Source organism: Aphanomyces astaci (assembly GCF_000520075.1).
Source record: "Aphanomyces astaci strain APO3 unplaced genomic scaffold supercont1.8, whole genome shotgun sequence".
In the NCBI taxonomy this organism is placed as follows: Eukaryota; Oomycota; class Saprolegniomycetes; order Saprolegniales; family Verrucalvaceae; genus Aphanomyces; species Aphanomyces astaci.
Genome location: NW_009798271.1, coordinates 74739 through 92794, shown reverse-complemented (window position 1 = coordinate 92794; position 18056 = coordinate 74739). Strand labels below are relative to the sequence as shown.

Genomic DNA, 18056 nt, shown 5'->3' with positions numbered 1-18056 from the left:
AGTTACAGTTAACTGTAAGTGGTACTGTATTAATATTAATATACGTTAAGTGGTACTGTATTAATATTAATATTAATATACGTAATCCTTAAAAGTATTAATACTAGAAGTTGCAAGTATTATTAATAAAAGGATGACTAAGTACTTACTGTTAGTAGTACTAGTAAGTTCAAATATGTTGACGTAACGTTATCCGGAATTCACTCGCGATCGTTCACAGACTGTCAAAAGGAAAATGCTGCGCCAGTCCTTGCTGCGGCCGAGCCGTTGGCGCGTCCATCATCGCGCCCAGCCCTTTTCAAATGTGACCATTGGTGGCATCACCGCGCCTCAGGGCCAGGTCAAGGTATACACGCATGTCCATAGACAACAACATCAACCTGGTACCTAACCACCTTGCAGGACGCGCAACTTGTGCCCAAGGGGTTTGCCAACCTCGACTCGAATGGACAGCCGCACTTTACTCAAGTACTTCGTCGTCTCTCATATATGCATTGACGCCTTGTTGTGCACGTAGGAAACCCTTGCGCATTTGCGGTGGATGCTCCAAAAGGACATCCTGCACCAGGACATGTTTTTGATTGGGTATGCGAAACCTGGTAGTCATACCTCAGTCTAACCGCATCGTCCATAGACCTCCCGGGCCCGCGAGACGGCATCTAGCGCTGCAATTCTGTGAAATCATGCAACGCGAGGTGGAATACGTAGCGATCTCCCAAGACACGACCGAATCCGACTTGAAACAAGTACGAATATCCCTGCCGCCGACGATGTTGTTGTCTCATGCTGTGTAGCGCCGCGAGATCCTTGGTGGCTCGGCCATCTTTGCCGACCAGGCGCCCGTGCGCGCCGCCATCCACGGCCGCATTTTGATCTTGGACGGTACACTCCACCACTCCTTCATGTTCATCCACGCAAAGAAGCCCTTTTATATGACACCATGTCCATCTTAGGATTGGAAAAGGCAGAGCGAAATGTACTACCCACGCTAAACAACTTACTCGAAAATCGGTACTTCCCCACCACCATATATAGAAATATAAAATGCCATGATATTTCACCACCACAATATATTCTTTATGAGAATGAAATATTATTCCACCTCGATATTTTATATAATATTATTTATGACAGTGAAATGGCCTTGGACGACGGACGGTTCCTTATGAACGCATCAAGGTAAGAGCGACGACAAACCAACGGCCTTTTATATATATATATATTTCTGCCTATGATATAGCGTCATATTCAAAGCTATATATATATGGATGACCTTGGGCGTAGCTACGATGCATTGCTGTCGAAAGGGCACACATCTGAGCAACTAACTGCCCAACACCTCGTGCGGGTCGATCCGGCCTTCCGAGTGATCGCGCTGGGGCTTCCCGTGCCTCCGTACCCGGGTCGGACGCTCGACCCTCCCTTACGCTCGCGCTTCCAGGCGCGGCAGGTGCCGCCGCTATCACCCGGCGCGCAACTCGAGATCTGCGGTACACAACCAACCATAATATGTACCCAAGAGTTGGATTTACAGTCTGATTCGCCAACTCCATCGATCGATAATATGATGGTCGTATGTCGTGACTACAGTTGGTCGTCAAGTTCACCCCAGACGAAACACATGGCTAATAATTTTCATAATTTTAACGTCTTTTTACTTTTAAAAAGTAAAATATAGCAACGACAAAAACATTTTTTTTTTCACTGATCTCTTTCGTCTGGGGCCAACGACGAGTTGATTTCCCATGACTTTTGGATTTATCATCTATGTATATATATATATCTACGTGGAGACTCATGGGTTGGTGGCGGCAGCGACAATCCCAGACGGCGATAAGCTCGTGGCGCTCGTGAACGCGATGCACCTGATCGAATCCGGCGGCCACGCCGATCGGATGCCGCACCTGTCGGCGTCCGTGGTCGCGTACTGCACGAAAATGGTGCAGCTGTTCCCGACAGCGGACCTTCCCGCGCTGCTGCGGCGCCGCTTCCCCCTGCATGCATCGTCGGCGTGGAAAGCCCAGGACCAGACGTTTCAGAACGTTCTCCGCACGTTCTTCCCGTCCACATCGGACCAATCGGAGTGCAAGTACCAGTTGACGCGCGTGGACCAATCAACAGCCGAGCTTCGACTTGGTGACGTGGCAGCACGAGGTGTGCCCGTGGCGTGTGGCCCCCGCCCGTTACAGCAACACGCACCCCATTTTGTCGAAACCAAAGCGCATCGACGAGTGTTGGTGGCGATGCTCCAGGTACGATGTATATATATATATATATATATCGTTTGTACTAGTATCAAATAAATAAAATATATATTGATATATAGAAATCTTCAGGACCCCGTGTTGGATTGAAGTATCGTATTATTTGTTGTTGGTATGACTTGTTGGCGGCAACGGAGGTCGTAATAATACTCAACCATGTGTCGGGGGGTATTCGATCTTATGGGGTATTTTTTTATAAAGATACTGGCTTTGAATTACGTGAGGTATTGATATATATATATATATTATATGTTTGTGGTATAATTCTCTAGCAGTCATAAAGACTATACCAGTTAAAATAAATAAAAAACCATCTCGATAAAACCACTTCATTCCTGTTAAATTTTACTTAAAAAATACAAAAGCATGAGATACCATTAAATTTTGATATAGACCGGGGTATATATATATATATTCATGAGTTGATGGAGTAGGACCATGCGGCGGGTACGGACATGTGTGTGGTAGGGCCTAAAGGAAGCGGCAAGTCGGCGCTGGCGCGGCAGTTCTGCGGGTCGTTGGGGTACCAGTCGGACCTGTTTACGCTCTTCCAGGACATGACGGCGCGCGATTTGTTCCAGCGGCGGGCCACCGACCTCCACGGCAACACGACGTGGGAGGACTCGCCCCTGGTACAGACATATATATATATAATATATTGTAATATGTGTGACCTTAGAAATCGTTTCAATGTATATATATGTTTATTGTGCATGATCGTGTCTATATGTCATTGCTATATATGTAAATATGTATGTATGATCCTGTTGAATATATATATATATATATATATATATATATGAACAATCATACTGATCTGTATATTTATTTGAATGTATAAGTATGTTGTATATACAGTAATGTACCTGTATATGATCGTATAGTAAAATATAAAATATATATTATTTATATCTATGATGCCATTGTAACACACAAGTGATCGTGTTAGCCCTAGTCCAGGCGTCCTGTTGTATATACACCCTATAAATGCACACCCCTGCAACCTATATATATATATATTGACTCCTCGATGATATTCGTTAGTTGCGCGCGGCCCGCCATGGCCACGTAGTCATACTAGACGGCGTGCACCGCTTGAGCAGCGACACACTGAGTACGCTGCAGCGGTTGATTCAAGACCGACATGTGGATCTGGCTGACGGCACGACGTTCGCTACAGCCGACGCGCCTGCACCAACTTTAACGGGCACTCCAAGTAGCCGAAACCTGGTTCGTATCCATCCAGCATTTCGCATCGTCGCGCTGGGCGAAGTGGCCAAGCCGTGGCTCACATCCGAGACAATGGCGCTGTTCCCTTTCCATTCGGTGCCCGAGCTCACCCGAGAGGATGCCGACGCGGTCGTGGCGGCGTTGTGTCCGCGCGTACCTCGTTCCGTGTCCACGTAAGTCGATCTCGCGTCCTTTATTGATTATATATATATATATATATATATAGAAAACTCGTCGAGTTGTGGCATCAAGTGCAGCTCCTCCCGTCGTCCGACTTGTCGCTGTCTGTCCGCCAACTGCTTCGTCTGGCGCGGCGGTTGAATGCGTTTCCCGAGTCTGCCGCCGCCGACCTCCGCCTCCTCATTGAAGACACAACCATGATGCACTTCCTTCCGAATGCCCAGCTCATGGCGGATGTGCTGGACGCGTGCCATATTCGCCAGGGGAAATCACCTGACGTTGCTCAAGGTTGGATTTGTCTATCGTTGTTGTTCTGGAGATAGTTGCTGAAATATATAAATATATATATATATGATAGTTGCTGATATATATATATATATATTTATAGACTTGGCGATTGTCGACACATCCGAGACGCTCAGCATTGGCCACGTCACGTACGACATGGTCAAATCGGATTACCCGGCCTTGGAATTGATTCCCCACCCGTTGTACTTCAACATTCCAAAGCATACACTCGTCATGCAACAAATGCTCCAGGTATTTATATCTATCTATCTATATAATATTTATAATATTTATAATATATATAATATATATAATATATATAATACTTATAATATATATAATATATATAATATATATAATATATATAATACTTAATATATATATTATATATATATATTATATCTATATATATGTAGTCGTTGCTACACAAGTTTCTGGGGACGGTAGGACATTGTATCCGGACAGCCGCATTTGCTATTGATTGGTAACCAAGGTGTGGGCAAGAACAAGGTCGTGGACCGTTTATTGCAGCTTATGCATCAAGAGCGCGAATATATCCAACTGCATCGCGATGTACGACGTTTCGCAGCAATGTTTCGTTGTTTTTATGCTGTCATTTTGCGTTTGAATTAGACCACAGTGCAAACGCTGACGATGGTGCCGTCGATGGAGAACGGCCGGATTAGATGGGAGGATAGCCCGCTGGTCCGCGCCGTCAAGTTCGGGCGGACGCTCGTGGTGGACGAAGCCGACAAGGCGCCGCTGGAGGTCGTGTGTGTGCTCAAGGGGCTGATCGAAGACGGCGAGATGCTGCTGGTAACCATTTGGACTAGTATATATGTGGTGCAATATGATATATAGACCGATTATCGTGAAATATATAAGTAAACATGATTTGGACTGTGATGGGCTGGTATTCGCCAACTCGGAATGTTGTTGTTGTGTGTACTGAATGTATGTCATTAACATGTTACACTACTTTTAGTCGAACACTACTACCAATAAGTCGATGAACATGCGAGATGGATTTACGAGGGGATCATTTGATTGGCCATTGGATTTGTGTGGGGCGTTCTGATTGGTCGATCGAGTATATGCGAATTAAGTAAATTGATTGTCAAGCTCATCGAGTCGAATACACAAAGACAATAACCTACTAATATTTCAATGTTGATAATTCGATTTGCACATAAAACGCTCGATTCAATTTGGCGTGGTCGTCGATATATTTTTTCCAATGTCAACTCGTACGGTGTATCGTCTTGACAATATATATATATATTTATTTCTACCTACTTTTAGGGAGACGGACGTCGCATCGTCGACCGCGCCAAAGGCACATTCAACGACGACCATGATGATGATGGTTCAGTGATTTGCATCCACCCGCGGTTCCGGCTGTGGGTGCTGGCCAACCGCCCAGGGTACCCCTTTCTCGGCAACAACTTTTTCAGCGAAGTGGGCGATATCTTTGCTACCCAGTAAGCCCAACTTTTCGATCGTCCTGATTGCATATTGTTTACCGTTCTTTGCTCTATGTATATATATGTGTATGTAGCGTACTAGACAACCCCGACCCCGCGTCCGAGCTCGCCCTTCTCCAGTCGTACGCTCCGAATGTATCGACGGATGTCCTCATGAAATTGTGCGCCGCCTTCTCGGAGCTCCGGTCGATGGTCGAGGATGGCACGATGACGTACCCGTACTCGACGCGCGAGGCGGTGGCCATCGCCAAGCATTTGGAGGCGTTCCCGGAGGACGGAGTGGCCTATACGCTGGAAAATGTACTCGCGTTCGACGGATACGATGCCGCACTGCGCCAGCGTCTGCGCGATGTATTTGGACGGTATGGATATATATATATATAATACCTACCTACCTCTAATATCTTGTTTGTTGAATGTAGCTATAACTTGGATGGATAATACATATACACACAAACTAGTACTACTACTACTACTACACACACACATGTGAAATAGATTTGTCTTGGGTTCGTAGCTATAACGTATATATATATCAGTCCCAATGTGGCTGATTATTCTTTCAAATCAGCTATATATACTTAAGTAGATGTATACAAAACCTTGTATATGGAAGTTTGGGTAGCCATACGTTGGACCGATCATACTATTAATAGTACTGTACAAACGAGACATTATATATATATACTGCGTATGTACAACTCGCATATATATATATATAATAGATCCATTGTGTTTTGGATAGTCGTGATTACTGGATGTTTGATATTTCTATACTTTCTCGAGTCCTTCTATATGAATATCTCGTTTATATGTTGTGTTTTACCAAGCCATCGCTTGGATAAATAACCTACTTGTACGTCGTACATACTCGTGCGGACAATATATTATATATATATATAAATTTTTGTGCTGTCAATAGACACGGGATTCCCTTGGTGTATCGGGAGCCCGTGATGCCAACCATCTCGCTTGCGCCCGTGTCGCCCCTGCCAGCTCCGCACACGCCCACGATGACGTGGCAGATTGACAGACAGTCCGAAGTCGTGCCCATCCCCACATCGTCCACTTTGAAAAGTCGGCGCATTTACATCGAGCCCCCCACGTCGCACACGTTTGCTGTGACACCGGGACGGCTGCACACGTTTTCAGAAGAGTTTTGCTCGTGGAACGTTCCGCTGTGGACCCGGCAGACGGCGGTGGCCCTTGCGGTGCTTCCAGACGCGTCGATTCATGGTACGACTGATCTGCTACTACTAGTAGTACTAGTAATACTAGGACGACTAGTGCTGTTGGACTAGTTTGCTCGTTATATTTCGGTGATGTGATGTTTGGGTGGTGGTGGTGTGGTGGGTGTATAGTGTTGACCAAGCAACCGCTGGGGATTCATTCTTACTTTGGAGCCAACACACACGAACGGTAAATATATTTGCCAAATACAAGTCAAATATATATATTTATACCTACTGATAAATTTTCGTAGTTTGCACTTGTACTCGGAATTGGAAAGCTACAACCAAAGCAAAACCGAAGCGCACTTGATGGCGTGGAAGGAGTCACTGGTGCTGCACGTTCCAGCCGAAGGTGGGTCGAACATGTACTTTTTTTCGCTAGTAGTAGCTACTACTACTAGTAGTTGGACTAGTAGTTTGCCGCCATCTATGCCCACCTGAATTTAGCTCAGAACGAGCCTACTAACTACCGGACCGTAGACTTGCTCATCGTCCTATCCAAGAAACACAAAGTTCTCCAGTCGAGGGTATTACCTCCATTTAAATCCAACAACCACGGCGAAGGAATGTTTCAGTGGACAAAGCAAGGTATGGTCATTGCATAAATATATACTTCGAAGTATATACTAGTTTATTTTTGATATATACAGTACATACTGTACAGTATATATATACAGCACATACTGTACAGTATATATATACAGCATTTCTAATATTCTACTAGTATATTCATTTCTTTTACATGTATATATTCATTTATAATATATATATATATATATATCTAATATATATATACGTTTCTAGTAAATATATATATCTAATATATATATACAATTCTAGTAACTATACATATACATTTCTAATATATATAAAATTATGATATATATATTAGAAATGTATTTTTACCTGACAAATATATCAATTAGAAATGTAATATATACTAGGGGTGGTATACATTTCTAACATATAAGTACGTGTGATGTAGACACTGCACCTATGCAAATGCTCTCGGGGTTGCTCCAAGACCACAACCTCCTTGTCCGATACTTGCAAGGCCAGTCGTGTTTGCAAGTGATCGATGTGCTAAGTATGTCGTCGTACACGCTGCAGTTGCCCGTGCAGTTGCATCACGTGAGTCTCGTGTCGGCGGCAGAGTGGCATGTCCACGACGTTGATGGAGCCATGCACATCCTGCATCTGCCGTCGGCCGAGGGACCTCGTAGGCGGCGCGCCGACCTCCACGCCGTCGCTTGTTGTGATGGGGATACTGCCATTACCTCAAGCGTCCATGCTGGCGGGAATCGCTTCTCACACCCCCTAGCGTACTTGCAAGAAGTCCACGATCTGGACAACCACACCAAGTCGGTGACATCGTCGCATCGGCCGACCCCGGCCGACGTGTCCAAGTCGATGTGGATAAACGAAGACAGGAAAATGGCCACTTTGGCCCCGTCGGAGTGGTTGCTAGAAGTCGTGGACGTGGCCAACCAGCAGGTGCAGCAGATTCCGTTCCGGACGGCGGATGAAGCGCGCGTGGCGGACGCGGCGGTGCTGCCTCCGTCAACCGAAGAGAGGGGACGGACGGTCGTGAGTGTGCAGCGGGACGGCCGCGTCCGGCACTGGCAAGTGGACGAACGAGCGTTGCAAGCCGATTTGGCCACGTGGAAATCCATGTTTGACTACCATGCGCTCCAAGGTAAATAAATAAAAATATATATATATATACAGAGAACCGCGTAGGAACTCGCGCACAGTGGTATTTTGAAATATATGGGGAATTGTATGCGAATGCGCAAGTTGTGATTCCGAGTACGAATTATAATTTTGCAATCAGGTCAATCTGATTAATTTTATTATATCCAATCATACAATTTACAAACTTTTTATGATCATACTATTGGTTAAAATATAAAATATGAAAAAAATACTATTGGTTGACGTCGGAATTTATGAATGCTCCATGGAAAAAAAATAGTGTCGATACCACTGTGCGCGAGTTCCTACTCGGTTCTCTGTATATGTATATATATTTTTTGCACAAGGCGATGTGTTTTCGTTTCGATAGACGATTCATCGGTTTCTAATAATTAAATAAAAAAGTAGAATATAATTGTACAGTATTGAGATACCCTAGATGACTTGCTGACTTGTATATTGTTATCTTAGGCACTTCGCCATATTTAGAGCTACAGTACAACCGTCCAGACGGCACGTCCGAACCCAAAACTGGCACGTCGCTACCCAAACATGGCAAAGAAGACCCGGACAACACGCCGCATGTACAGTACATATATATATATATATATATATATATATATTCCTGGTGTTTTCACAAATATATCTACAGGTCATTGCCAATATTTGCATTATAACTAGAGCATTAACTCGAATGGTATTTGTTATGTGAATAGGTGGGTGGGAATACGTGGGCGGGAGGGTCGGGGGGGTCTGACACGGCGGGACTCGGGGGGCGCGGGGGGCCATACCGACTGGACAAGGGCCATCGGGTGCATCAGATTTCCCAGCTCCAGAAGGACCAAGTGACGAAAGAAGCGCAAGAGAAAGCTAAAGCGATGGCCGACGCCGCCTTGGCCGACCAACTCAGCCAGATCGACATGACCAACCACGAGTTGGCTTCGTACCAGCAGGTGTGTACCATCTACGGTTGTACTTCGAAGTAATAGTTATGTTGTCAACCATCGCATGTATGTGATTGTAAACTAGTATATATATATAAGTAGTACTTATGTTGTCAACCATGGTATATGTAGGTAATCAGAGTGTTTAATACAGTTATATTGGCATGTGAGTTGTGTGAATCAGAATGTTTTTACTACGTTGTATATATATACTGTATGTTGACATCTGAGTGTTGCGTACATATATATATATATATATATATATATATGCCAAGTATCAATATATATATATATATATATATCATAGGTATGCCAAGAAACAGAATACATATATGTTTATATCGTACGTATGTGTGTGTGCACGACATTTGGTGGATGATTTGCATTTGGCTGCAAAGTACCGTTGACCCCAGCCAGATCATCGTCGGGTGGGTTGGTCTGTGGCTTCCTCCATACTATATATATATATATATATATATATATCATTCGTATGATACCAACAATCAGAATGTTAATATATATTGACATGTAAGGGTTGTAGTATGTGGACCGTGTCCACGGAGAAACCACTCAGTTGCGCGACCTGTTTCACAATGTTGAGCAACTTGCAGACGAACGAGGGTGGCTCAAGCATCAGTCGTCTGGTGAATGGGACGACGCCAAGCTCGTGGACGGATTGAGCGGCGACCGCAACGTGTTCAAGAGGCGCGGGCGGGATCCATTTGCATCGTCGGCGTTGCTGCCGTTGCCGAAAAAGTTGCTCTTCGTCATGGACGTGTCGGGGAGCATGTACCGATTTAATTCCCAAGATATATCCTTTTTGCTGCATATTCTGTGGTTGCCTATATATATATATATATATTTGAATCACGGGAATTTTGTCTTTAACCGCCATATGCCGAGTACGGACGACTGGAGCGGATGCTGGAGACGACGCTCATGCTCATGGAGAGCTTGGCAGGATTCGACGCTAAATTTGAGTATGCGATCATGGGGCACAGCGGTGACGCCGCCGCGATTCCGTTTGTCGAGTTTGGGCAGCCCCCCCACACAAAGAAAGATCGGCTCAAGGTATACTAGATCCAGTAGTACGTAGTAGTCCTTGACTACTTAGTACTACTAGTGCAATATGACATGTGTCGACTAGATCTTGCAAAAAATGGTCGCGCACTCGCAGTATTGCAGCAGCGGCGACCACACGGTGGAAGCAATTGAAGAAGGCATCGAACAAGCCAAAACGGCGTCTCATGGCGATGCGATGGTGTTTGTCGTGTCGGACGCCAATCTGAAGCGGTACGGCATCAAACCCCAAGACATGGCGCGGGCTTTGACAAGGGAGCCGACGGTGGCGGCGCACGCCATTTTCATCGCGTCGTTGGCCGACGAAGCGAGGGAGGTCATGACGCACTTGCCGCAGGGCAAAGGCCACGTGTGCCTCAACACGGCCGACTTGCCCCATGTGTTTCAAAAGATCTTCAAGGCGTCCGTGGCCCAGTAATAATAAAAGGGTGTACTTATTCCATTAAAGTCACAGTAATGGAGTAGCTAAGGTGATAAAAACAAGTATATTCAGGAGCTTACAACGACACGTAGCGGGGGGACGGGGGGGAGTCGGCCGATGACTTGGCACGAAATCGGTTGACGAGCATCGTCGCATTCACGGCGGCTTTGAACTTGTTGGCGGACGTGTGCAGCATGGGCAGCTTTTCTTGCACGCCCGACAATTGGTACATCGACACCTACACGACCAATCCAAAATGGGTCAAATATTGAAGGTGCAATATGATATATATAATATATAATGAAGTAGCATACATACAATATATATATATACAAGTAATGAAGTAACAATATATATATTGAAGTAGCAATATGATATATATATATATATTGAAGTAGCAATATGATTTATATATATGTATTGAAGTAGCGATATGATAAATATATAGGAGTAGTTAGCAATATAATAATACATATATAAATATATTGTCAAACTCAGTCGAATGGGCTACATGTATTGGCACTGCCAACACAATGAGTAATAAAATAGAATTTCGCCATAGTCAACACGTACTCGGTGTAGTATATATCAAAGAGCATCCAGATTGCACAACATGGATTCATCATATCCAAACTATATATATTCAAAACTATCAAAATATTGAATTCATTCATACAGTGGAAAAAACACTATATATATCACCATACACACCGTCGACAGTTTGGCAGAAACGACATATACTAACTATTATATATCCCACGCATCATATTCCACCAGCACGCAATCAAAAGCCACCACAAAAGTAATCAAAAGCGTGACGGATTAGACCATATATATATTCAAATATATGTTGTATATATATACTAGTATATATATATGACACCACGCTTACATTTTCGTCGACAATCCACGGATCGCAAAGGAGTTCCGTGGCTGTAGGGCGGTGGGATGGGTCCACTGTCAGTGCCATCGTGATGAACGCCTTGGCATCGTCCGAGATCTCGTCCCAATCGGGCGAGTAAAAAATAAACCGGCCGCGGCAGATGTTGTCGAAGAGGATGCTCTGGTTGTCGTCGTGGAACGGCGTGTACCCGCCAAGGAGGACGTACGTTATCACGCCGATGCTCCAAATGTCGACGGGTTTGCCGTATGTTTGGGCGGTATCTGATCGTCCGATGATCTCTGGGGCGACGTATCTACATACAAAACATAGGCGTATGACGTGGCGAGCGGACAGAGGAGGAGGGGGATCAAGAAGGTCCTACTCGGGAGACCCACACGTCGTGGTCAAGCCATTGACGGCGGCGGCGTCCTTGGCAAACCCAAAGTCGGCAATCTTGATGGACGCATTGTCTTCTTTGTCAAGCATCAAAATGTTCTCGGGCTACACATATGTTTACATGGTCAGAAATTCGTCAATTTGGTGGTGGAGGAGGATGGACGTACCTTCAAGTCGCGATGGACGATGCCCAGGTCGTGGCAGTATGCGATGGCTGTGAGGAGGACCTTGACCAGATTTCGCGCTTCCCTTTCCGTGTAGTACGACTACGGTAATCATGAATGATACATAGTTAGTTTACAATACATTGGAAAGTGCAGCATACGAAGGAACTGTCTAGGGCAACGTACCAATTGTGCGATTCGGTCAAACAACTCGCCGCCTTCGCACAAGTCTGTGACGATGTAGTAGTACTTGGGCTCGGAGAAGAAATCCACCAAATTCAGCACGTTCGCGTGGTTCAATCGGCCCAGGATCGCAACTTCGCTGTGAATGTCGCAGTCGTCCTGGTCCGACAGCGCGTCCTTTTTGAAGACTTTGACAGCGTACGATACCCCCGTCTCTTTGTTGCGCGCTTTCTTGACGATGGCAAAGCTTCCCTCGCCCAGCGTACCTCCAAGAACATACTTGTCGCGAAAGAATAGTTGGGAAGGCGTTGTCGTCACTTGGACTGGAGCCACCACGACGGGTACATCGACCGCATGTACGCTCGTCGTGGCATGCACATCGACTCCGTCGATCGATTCTTCGTCCTTCATCTCGGGACGACTTGGACACAGCGACAAGTTACACCCCATGACGATCCCTTGCGTGTCGACGGCAGCAACGGACGGACGATTGCGACGATCAAACCACGAACAAACTGTGAATGAAAATCGTCCGGATAACCAACCGAAATTGATGCATTTTGGTAAACGCATATCGACTTTGACAGGTATTGAGATAAAGCGTACTTGGAACATAATATATTTCGATACAAACAACAAGTTGTTTTAATCCTGCAATAATTGATTCACACCCAAACTTGTATAATTGTATATTCAATGCCACCAGATAGGTATAATATTTCGACGGTTATTTATGCTTGGAGTAAACTTTGGTCCTTTTTCAATTGAAAACGAAACATAACACAAGGGTTATCATATTTCAAGGAATTCTATTCATACAGGCTTTTTCGCCTTGGAATTCTGCATCGACCATATGGTGCACGTCATCTATAAACTACCAACTTTTCACAAAATTTTCTGACTTCTATTTCATTCATTACTCAAAATTGCAGCAAATTGAGACGTATAATCGACAGATCTCAATGTGGTGAAGAAATTCTACGTCTCAGATTCAAATTTGGTGATGAATTGGTCCAGAAATAGATATTTAACCTATTAATAGTGGTATTTTACATGGGCGCTTGGATATTTGGCCATAGGGGTGGCCGCTCAAATGTATCTTGATTTTTGTATGTGACTCTTATCCGTATTTAATATCCGGAGGCAGTTAGTGATAAAACGCATGAAAATCGGTATTTAACGTATCTGGATTTTGGGTTTAACTACATTAATTGCACGTTAAATAATAAAAACTCCACTCTTCAATTTGGCCAGTTGGAAGTTTTTAGATGAAGTGCACCATACAAAACCCCATATAAATGTGATTTCATTTGGAAAATTACAGGACACAACTCTATTCGGGCACTGTTACATGTATACAGAGAACCCCGGGAAAAGCCGACCCCACCTAAAAGGCCACCCACCTCTATAATATGATGGATTATAAAAACCTGTATTACTTAATAAAACCATTCAATTTAGCCAATCAGAACTCAAAACATTAAAGCTCTCCGATCTTGGTATACAGAAGTGTCACTTCCGGGAGGTGCCGCACTCCGTTCTTCCCAGCAATATGCAAGTTCTTAGCGAATGCTACAGGGAGGGGCCAGTCCATCACCAAATAATCCATGTACGACCATGATAACTATCTAAACTGTGTTGTCCACTGCCAGCGACGACCCGCGAGTCCGCGCTCGGCCGAGCAGCGACGCCGTGGCCTGGACAGTCTTGACGGCGGCTTTGAACTTTCGGCGTGCGTTGAACCGCTTGAGCTCTTGCACGGCCGTCTTGAGCGGCACCGACGACACGACACCCGTGATCCACGGATGCTGCAGCAGCGCATCCGCCGTCGCTCTCTCCGCTGGGTTCAGCACGAGCATGCTCGACACGAACGCCTTGGCTACGGCGCTGACGTCGTCCCAATAGGGCGCGTCAAACTCGAACTGGCCGCGCTGGATGTTGGCAAACAGCTCGGCGTCCGTCGCCCCTTGGAATGGAGGGTATCCGCAGAGAAGGATGTATGTGATCACGCCGGCGCTCCAGATGTCCACGGCGCGGCCGTACTGGGGTTGGGATAGGATTTCTGGCGCAATGTACCTACGTATGTGGACATATTACAGCATGAGCATATGTGACAAGGTTTTGGGTTTGGGACGTACGATGGAGACCCGCATTTCGCCGTCATGGTGCCATGAATGTCGGATTTGGCAAACCCAAAGTCAGCAAGTTTGATGGACGTGTCGTCCGTGAGGCTTTGCAAGAGGATGTTCTCCGGCTATTCGATGGAAACATCATGGGGAGACAATGACGAGGATGGAGAAGCAAGTACCTTGAGGTCGCGGTGTACAATGTTGAGGCTGTGCATGTACTGGATCGCGGTGAGGAGAATTTTCACGAGGTCGCGCGCCTCTTTTTCGCTGTAGAATTCCTTTTCGATGATCCGGTCAAACAGTTCGCCGCCTTCCAGGAGGTCCGTGACGATGTAGAAATGCGTGGACTCGTGGAAGAACGCAAACAGTTCCAGGATGTGAGCGTGCTTCATCTGCTTCAAAATGTTCACTTCCTCGAACAGGTCGCTCACTTCGGAATCGCGCATCTGTGCCTTGACAAACACCTTGACCGCAACACGTTGATGTGTGCGACGATGGGTGCCAACGTACACCTTGGCGGAACCCCCCTCACCGAGAACTTGGTTCGTCGCCAACGCGTACACGTCTTCGAAGCGTTGGGTGGAAAGCACACCGAGCTGTTCACCGACGGCTGGAGACTGCAAGTCGTCCTGCGGTGTGTCTGGGGGCGTCGACAACCCTTCGCCTTCCTGCTTCTCGGCGGGTGCCTGCGACGCAGCTGCATCTTCGTCGGCTTGATCAGCTCCATGACGCCCAAAGCTAGGACACAATCCCTTTGATCTGCCGCAACCCATGCTGTCTTCTTGTGTTGACGGGTCGAAATTGATAATGGTCGTCTCCTTACAGTACGATTCGCGTTCCTGGTATGGACGACGACGTGTACGACCAAAGGATAGAGGACCTGCGCTATGTAATTTATAGTAAACATTGCTTGATGGACAAGAAAGTTTGGATTTATAATACATTTTAATCTTATAAATTGTATGTATAACGAACCCGCCGCGCGCTGCTCCATTGCGACATTCTTGAATTTCCTTCGAGCTTTGTGATGGATCGCATTTGATTGGATGGAAGTATTCAAATGTATCCATATGATTGGCCCATGGAGTTTTATTCCCACCAATCAGTGTAAAGACACAACCCCCCAACACCAACACAACTCTGGCGGCAACACCGCCAGCAACGAAGGATGGGATGTTGTGGCAGCCGCCTCGTGAATGACCCTGACGAATTCGATGACGTCGGTGATATCCCTCACGTACACGCCGAGGACGCGGATGTGGCGGTCAAACTGTCCATTGACGTGGACCAATCGACGAAGGCCGTGTCGATTGTGGGCGCGTCTAGCGACTTTCACCTGAAATACACATTGGGCGACGTGATTGGAAAAGGCGGCTTCTCCGTCGTCCACAAGGCTGTGCTCAAGGCCAGCGGTGTCGAGTACGCCGTGAAATGCATCCAGCGAGATAAGCTCGACGGCGACGACCTGGCGCGCATGGCTGCCGAGGTCAACGCCCTGGCACAGGTAGTACTACTATCTGATTCGTCGGGTCTTGACCTGACGATCTATTATGGACGACGTAGCTCAAGCACCCAAACATCCTGCACCTGTTCGATTTCTTTGCAGAGGAGCATTTTTACTATATTGTGACCGAGTACTTGCAGGGCGGCGAATTGTTCCAGCGGTTGATTGAAAAGGTAGTAACGTTGGTATTCCTGACGTGTAGTGGTCATATATTAATATATGTAGACGTACTACACGCAACAAGACGCCAAGAACGTCGTGCGCACCCTGCTTGAAACCATCCAGTACTGCCACACCAAGGGTATCGCCCACCGCGACTTAAAGGTGTGTCGACATATATAGTATGACTAGTAGCTTCCTATTGTGCATCATTTCCCCGAAATTTATAGTCATTTCGCCAAATAATCCCATATATTGTACCGAATTGAAACTACTACTATTAGTATACAATCAAATATTAGTGTATTTATGGTTTTGCCCAATGCGGAGGCTCAAACGTTTGGATTGGCAGAAATTCGACAGCACGATGATTTGATTGGCTTTGGCAGTTGTCAATTGTTTCGACATTCGTTCGTATATCGACTTGACCATATTGAGCTAATATTTAGCTAATAACTACATGAACTGAACACTGCGGCTGTAGCCTGAAAACATCCTCCTCACGAGCATGTACGACGACGCGTCGGTGAAACTGGCCGACTTTGGGCTCGCGACGCTGCATCACAACAGGAGCAGTATGGTCACGCGGTGCGGTAGTCCACTGTAAGTCGTCGTCCATCCCAACCACAACACCACCATCCCGACCACAACCACCACGACCTCATGGCGCGACGACGAACGTAGGTACCTTGCCCCAGAGATCCTGCATCTCGACACCCCGTACGGAAAAGAGTGCGACATCTGGAGCATCGGAGTGATCACGTACATGTTGCTGTCGGGATGCCCGCCATTCTACGACGAAAACGTCGGTCAGTTGTACAGCAAGATCAAGTGTGGACAGTTCGAATTTGAGCCGGCCTACTACTGGAGCCACGTGTCCCACGATGCCAAACACTTGATCTCGTGCATGCTGCAGGTCCATCCGTCCGATCGGTACTATGACATGTGTAGTTAGTTACTAGCCTCTTTGTATTGTCATTTTACCCCAAATTTGGCCTTTTGTAGATTGTATTCACACTAATTTCAGTCACACACTAATTTGATGTCGGTGATGGTGTCCTGCAACCTGATTGGCTAAATTCTTCTGTCGACGATTCTTGTGTACATTTCTTGGGTTGAGTGTTTCTCCAGTTTAGAATACATACATAAGCATAACATGATATATATATATATATATCCAGGGGCACCGCAGAGCAACTGCTCGCGCATGCATGGTTCCAACGCGATACTCCACAGGTACACATCACGGCTTGGATACGGTCGTACGTATATCCAATATGCCCTGAGGGACTATGTTGGGCTGGTAGGACGCCGACGAAGCTGGAGATGGCAGCAGCACCGCGACGCTGTCGCATGCATTAAACAACTTGCGAACGTTTCACGCTCGAAGCACGTTGAAGCGCGCGATCAACACGGTACGTATATATATATATATGGGATACAGTTCGACTGACTGCGTGTGGCAGGTCCAACTTGCCATAGCGATGCAATCCACTAAGTCGAACAGCTCCACGGACTCTGACCACCCAGATAGAGAGTGGCCACATGGGGGGGACAAGACAACAGAGGACGACGACGATGAGGCTCATGATGAAGGCGACTCGGCGTCCCCCACGGCGTCCGTGTCGTCCAGTGCGTTCGAGTCATATCACTTTACCAGACAAGGCATCGACCCTCGGGCGTTTGGAGCGTGGTCGTCCGAGCTCACGTCAGTGAGCACCACCACAACCAACGACGACGACTGGCTATAGTAATAATGGCTTGCTAAAACGATCTATAAAAGGTACATACTATTTCGAAGTAGCATATTGTCCACAGGC

General features: G+C 46.2%; 4 protein-coding genes across 9 annotated transcripts; 2 read left to right on the top strand and 2 right to left on the bottom strand.

The window, feature by feature from the left end:
- Positions 1 to 211: 211 nt before the first annotated feature.
- On the top strand, positions 212 to 10868 carry H257_04535 (hypothetical protein). 5 transcript variants are annotated; one of them, XM_009829099.1, is made up of 28 exons: positions 212 to 346; positions 403 to 468; positions 518 to 585; positions 635 to 746; positions 795 to 882; positions 954 to 1011; positions 1135 to 1179; positions 1285 to 1490; positions 1816 to 2252; positions 2699 to 2896; positions 3309 to 3667; positions 3721 to 3962; positions 4063 to 4214; positions 4410 to 4535; positions 4596 to 4778; positions 5265 to 5443; positions 5521 to 5808; positions 6369 to 6682; positions 6808 to 6865; positions 6930 to 7030; positions 7159 to 7266; positions 7664 to 7765; positions 7832 to 8374; positions 8845 to 8957; positions 9090 to 9326; positions 9859 to 10128; positions 10224 to 10388; positions 10465 to 10868. In XM_009829099.1, the coding sequence occupies exons 1-28, from the start codon at positions 236 to 238 to the stop codon at positions 10813 to 10815; spliced, it is 5280 nt and encodes a 1759-aa protein (XP_009827401.1). In that variant the 5' UTR covers positions 212 to 235; the 3' UTR covers positions 10816 to 10868. The 5 variants fall into 5 exon arrangements, with proteins under 5 accessions (XP_009827401.1, XP_009827399.1, XP_009827398.1 ...); XM_009829097.1 differs by having other exon boundaries at positions 9859 to 10388; XM_009829096.1 differs by having other exon boundaries at positions 7664 to 8374.
- On the bottom strand, positions 10824 to 12957 carry H257_04534 (CAMK/CAMK1 protein kinase). Its single transcript, XM_009829095.1, has 5 exons — positions 12448 to 12957; positions 12265 to 12363; positions 12084 to 12202; positions 11711 to 12014; positions 10824 to 11056 (listed from the first exon to the last, which is right to left on the bottom strand). Exons 1-5 carry the CDS (start codon positions 12892 to 12894, stop codon positions 10895 to 10897), a joined length of 1131 nt encoding a protein of 376 aa, XP_009827397.1. The 5' UTR covers positions 12895 to 12957; the 3' UTR covers positions 10824 to 10894.
- Positions 12958 to 13860: 903 nt separating this feature from the next.
- Positions 13861 to 15374, bottom strand: H257_04533 (CAMK/CAMK1 protein kinase). Its single transcript, XM_009829094.1, has 3 exons — positions 14753 to 15374; positions 14583 to 14698; positions 13861 to 14520 (listed from the first exon to the last, which is right to left on the bottom strand). Exons 1-3 carry the CDS (start codon positions 15344 to 15346, stop codon positions 14073 to 14075), a joined length of 1158 nt encoding a protein of 385 aa, XP_009827396.1. The 5' UTR covers positions 15347 to 15374; the 3' UTR covers positions 13861 to 14072.
- Positions 15375 to 15689: 315 nt separating this feature from the next.
- Positions 15690 to 18042, top strand: H257_04532. Of its 2 annotated transcripts, none has more exons than XM_009829093.1 (8): positions 15690 to 16077; positions 16137 to 16250; positions 16303 to 16401; positions 16721 to 16839; positions 16921 to 17152; positions 17418 to 17472; positions 17544 to 17651; positions 17703 to 18042. In XM_009829093.1, exons 1-8 carry the CDS (start codon positions 15742 to 15744, stop codon positions 17732 to 17734), a joined length of 1095 nt encoding a protein of 364 aa, XP_009827395.1. In that variant the 5' UTR covers positions 15690 to 15741; the 3' UTR covers positions 17735 to 18042. The 2 variants fall into 2 exon arrangements, with proteins under 2 accessions (XP_009827395.1, XP_009827394.1); XM_009829092.1 differs by having other exon boundaries at positions 16921 to 17169.
- Positions 18043 to 18056: the final 14 nt, after the last annotated feature.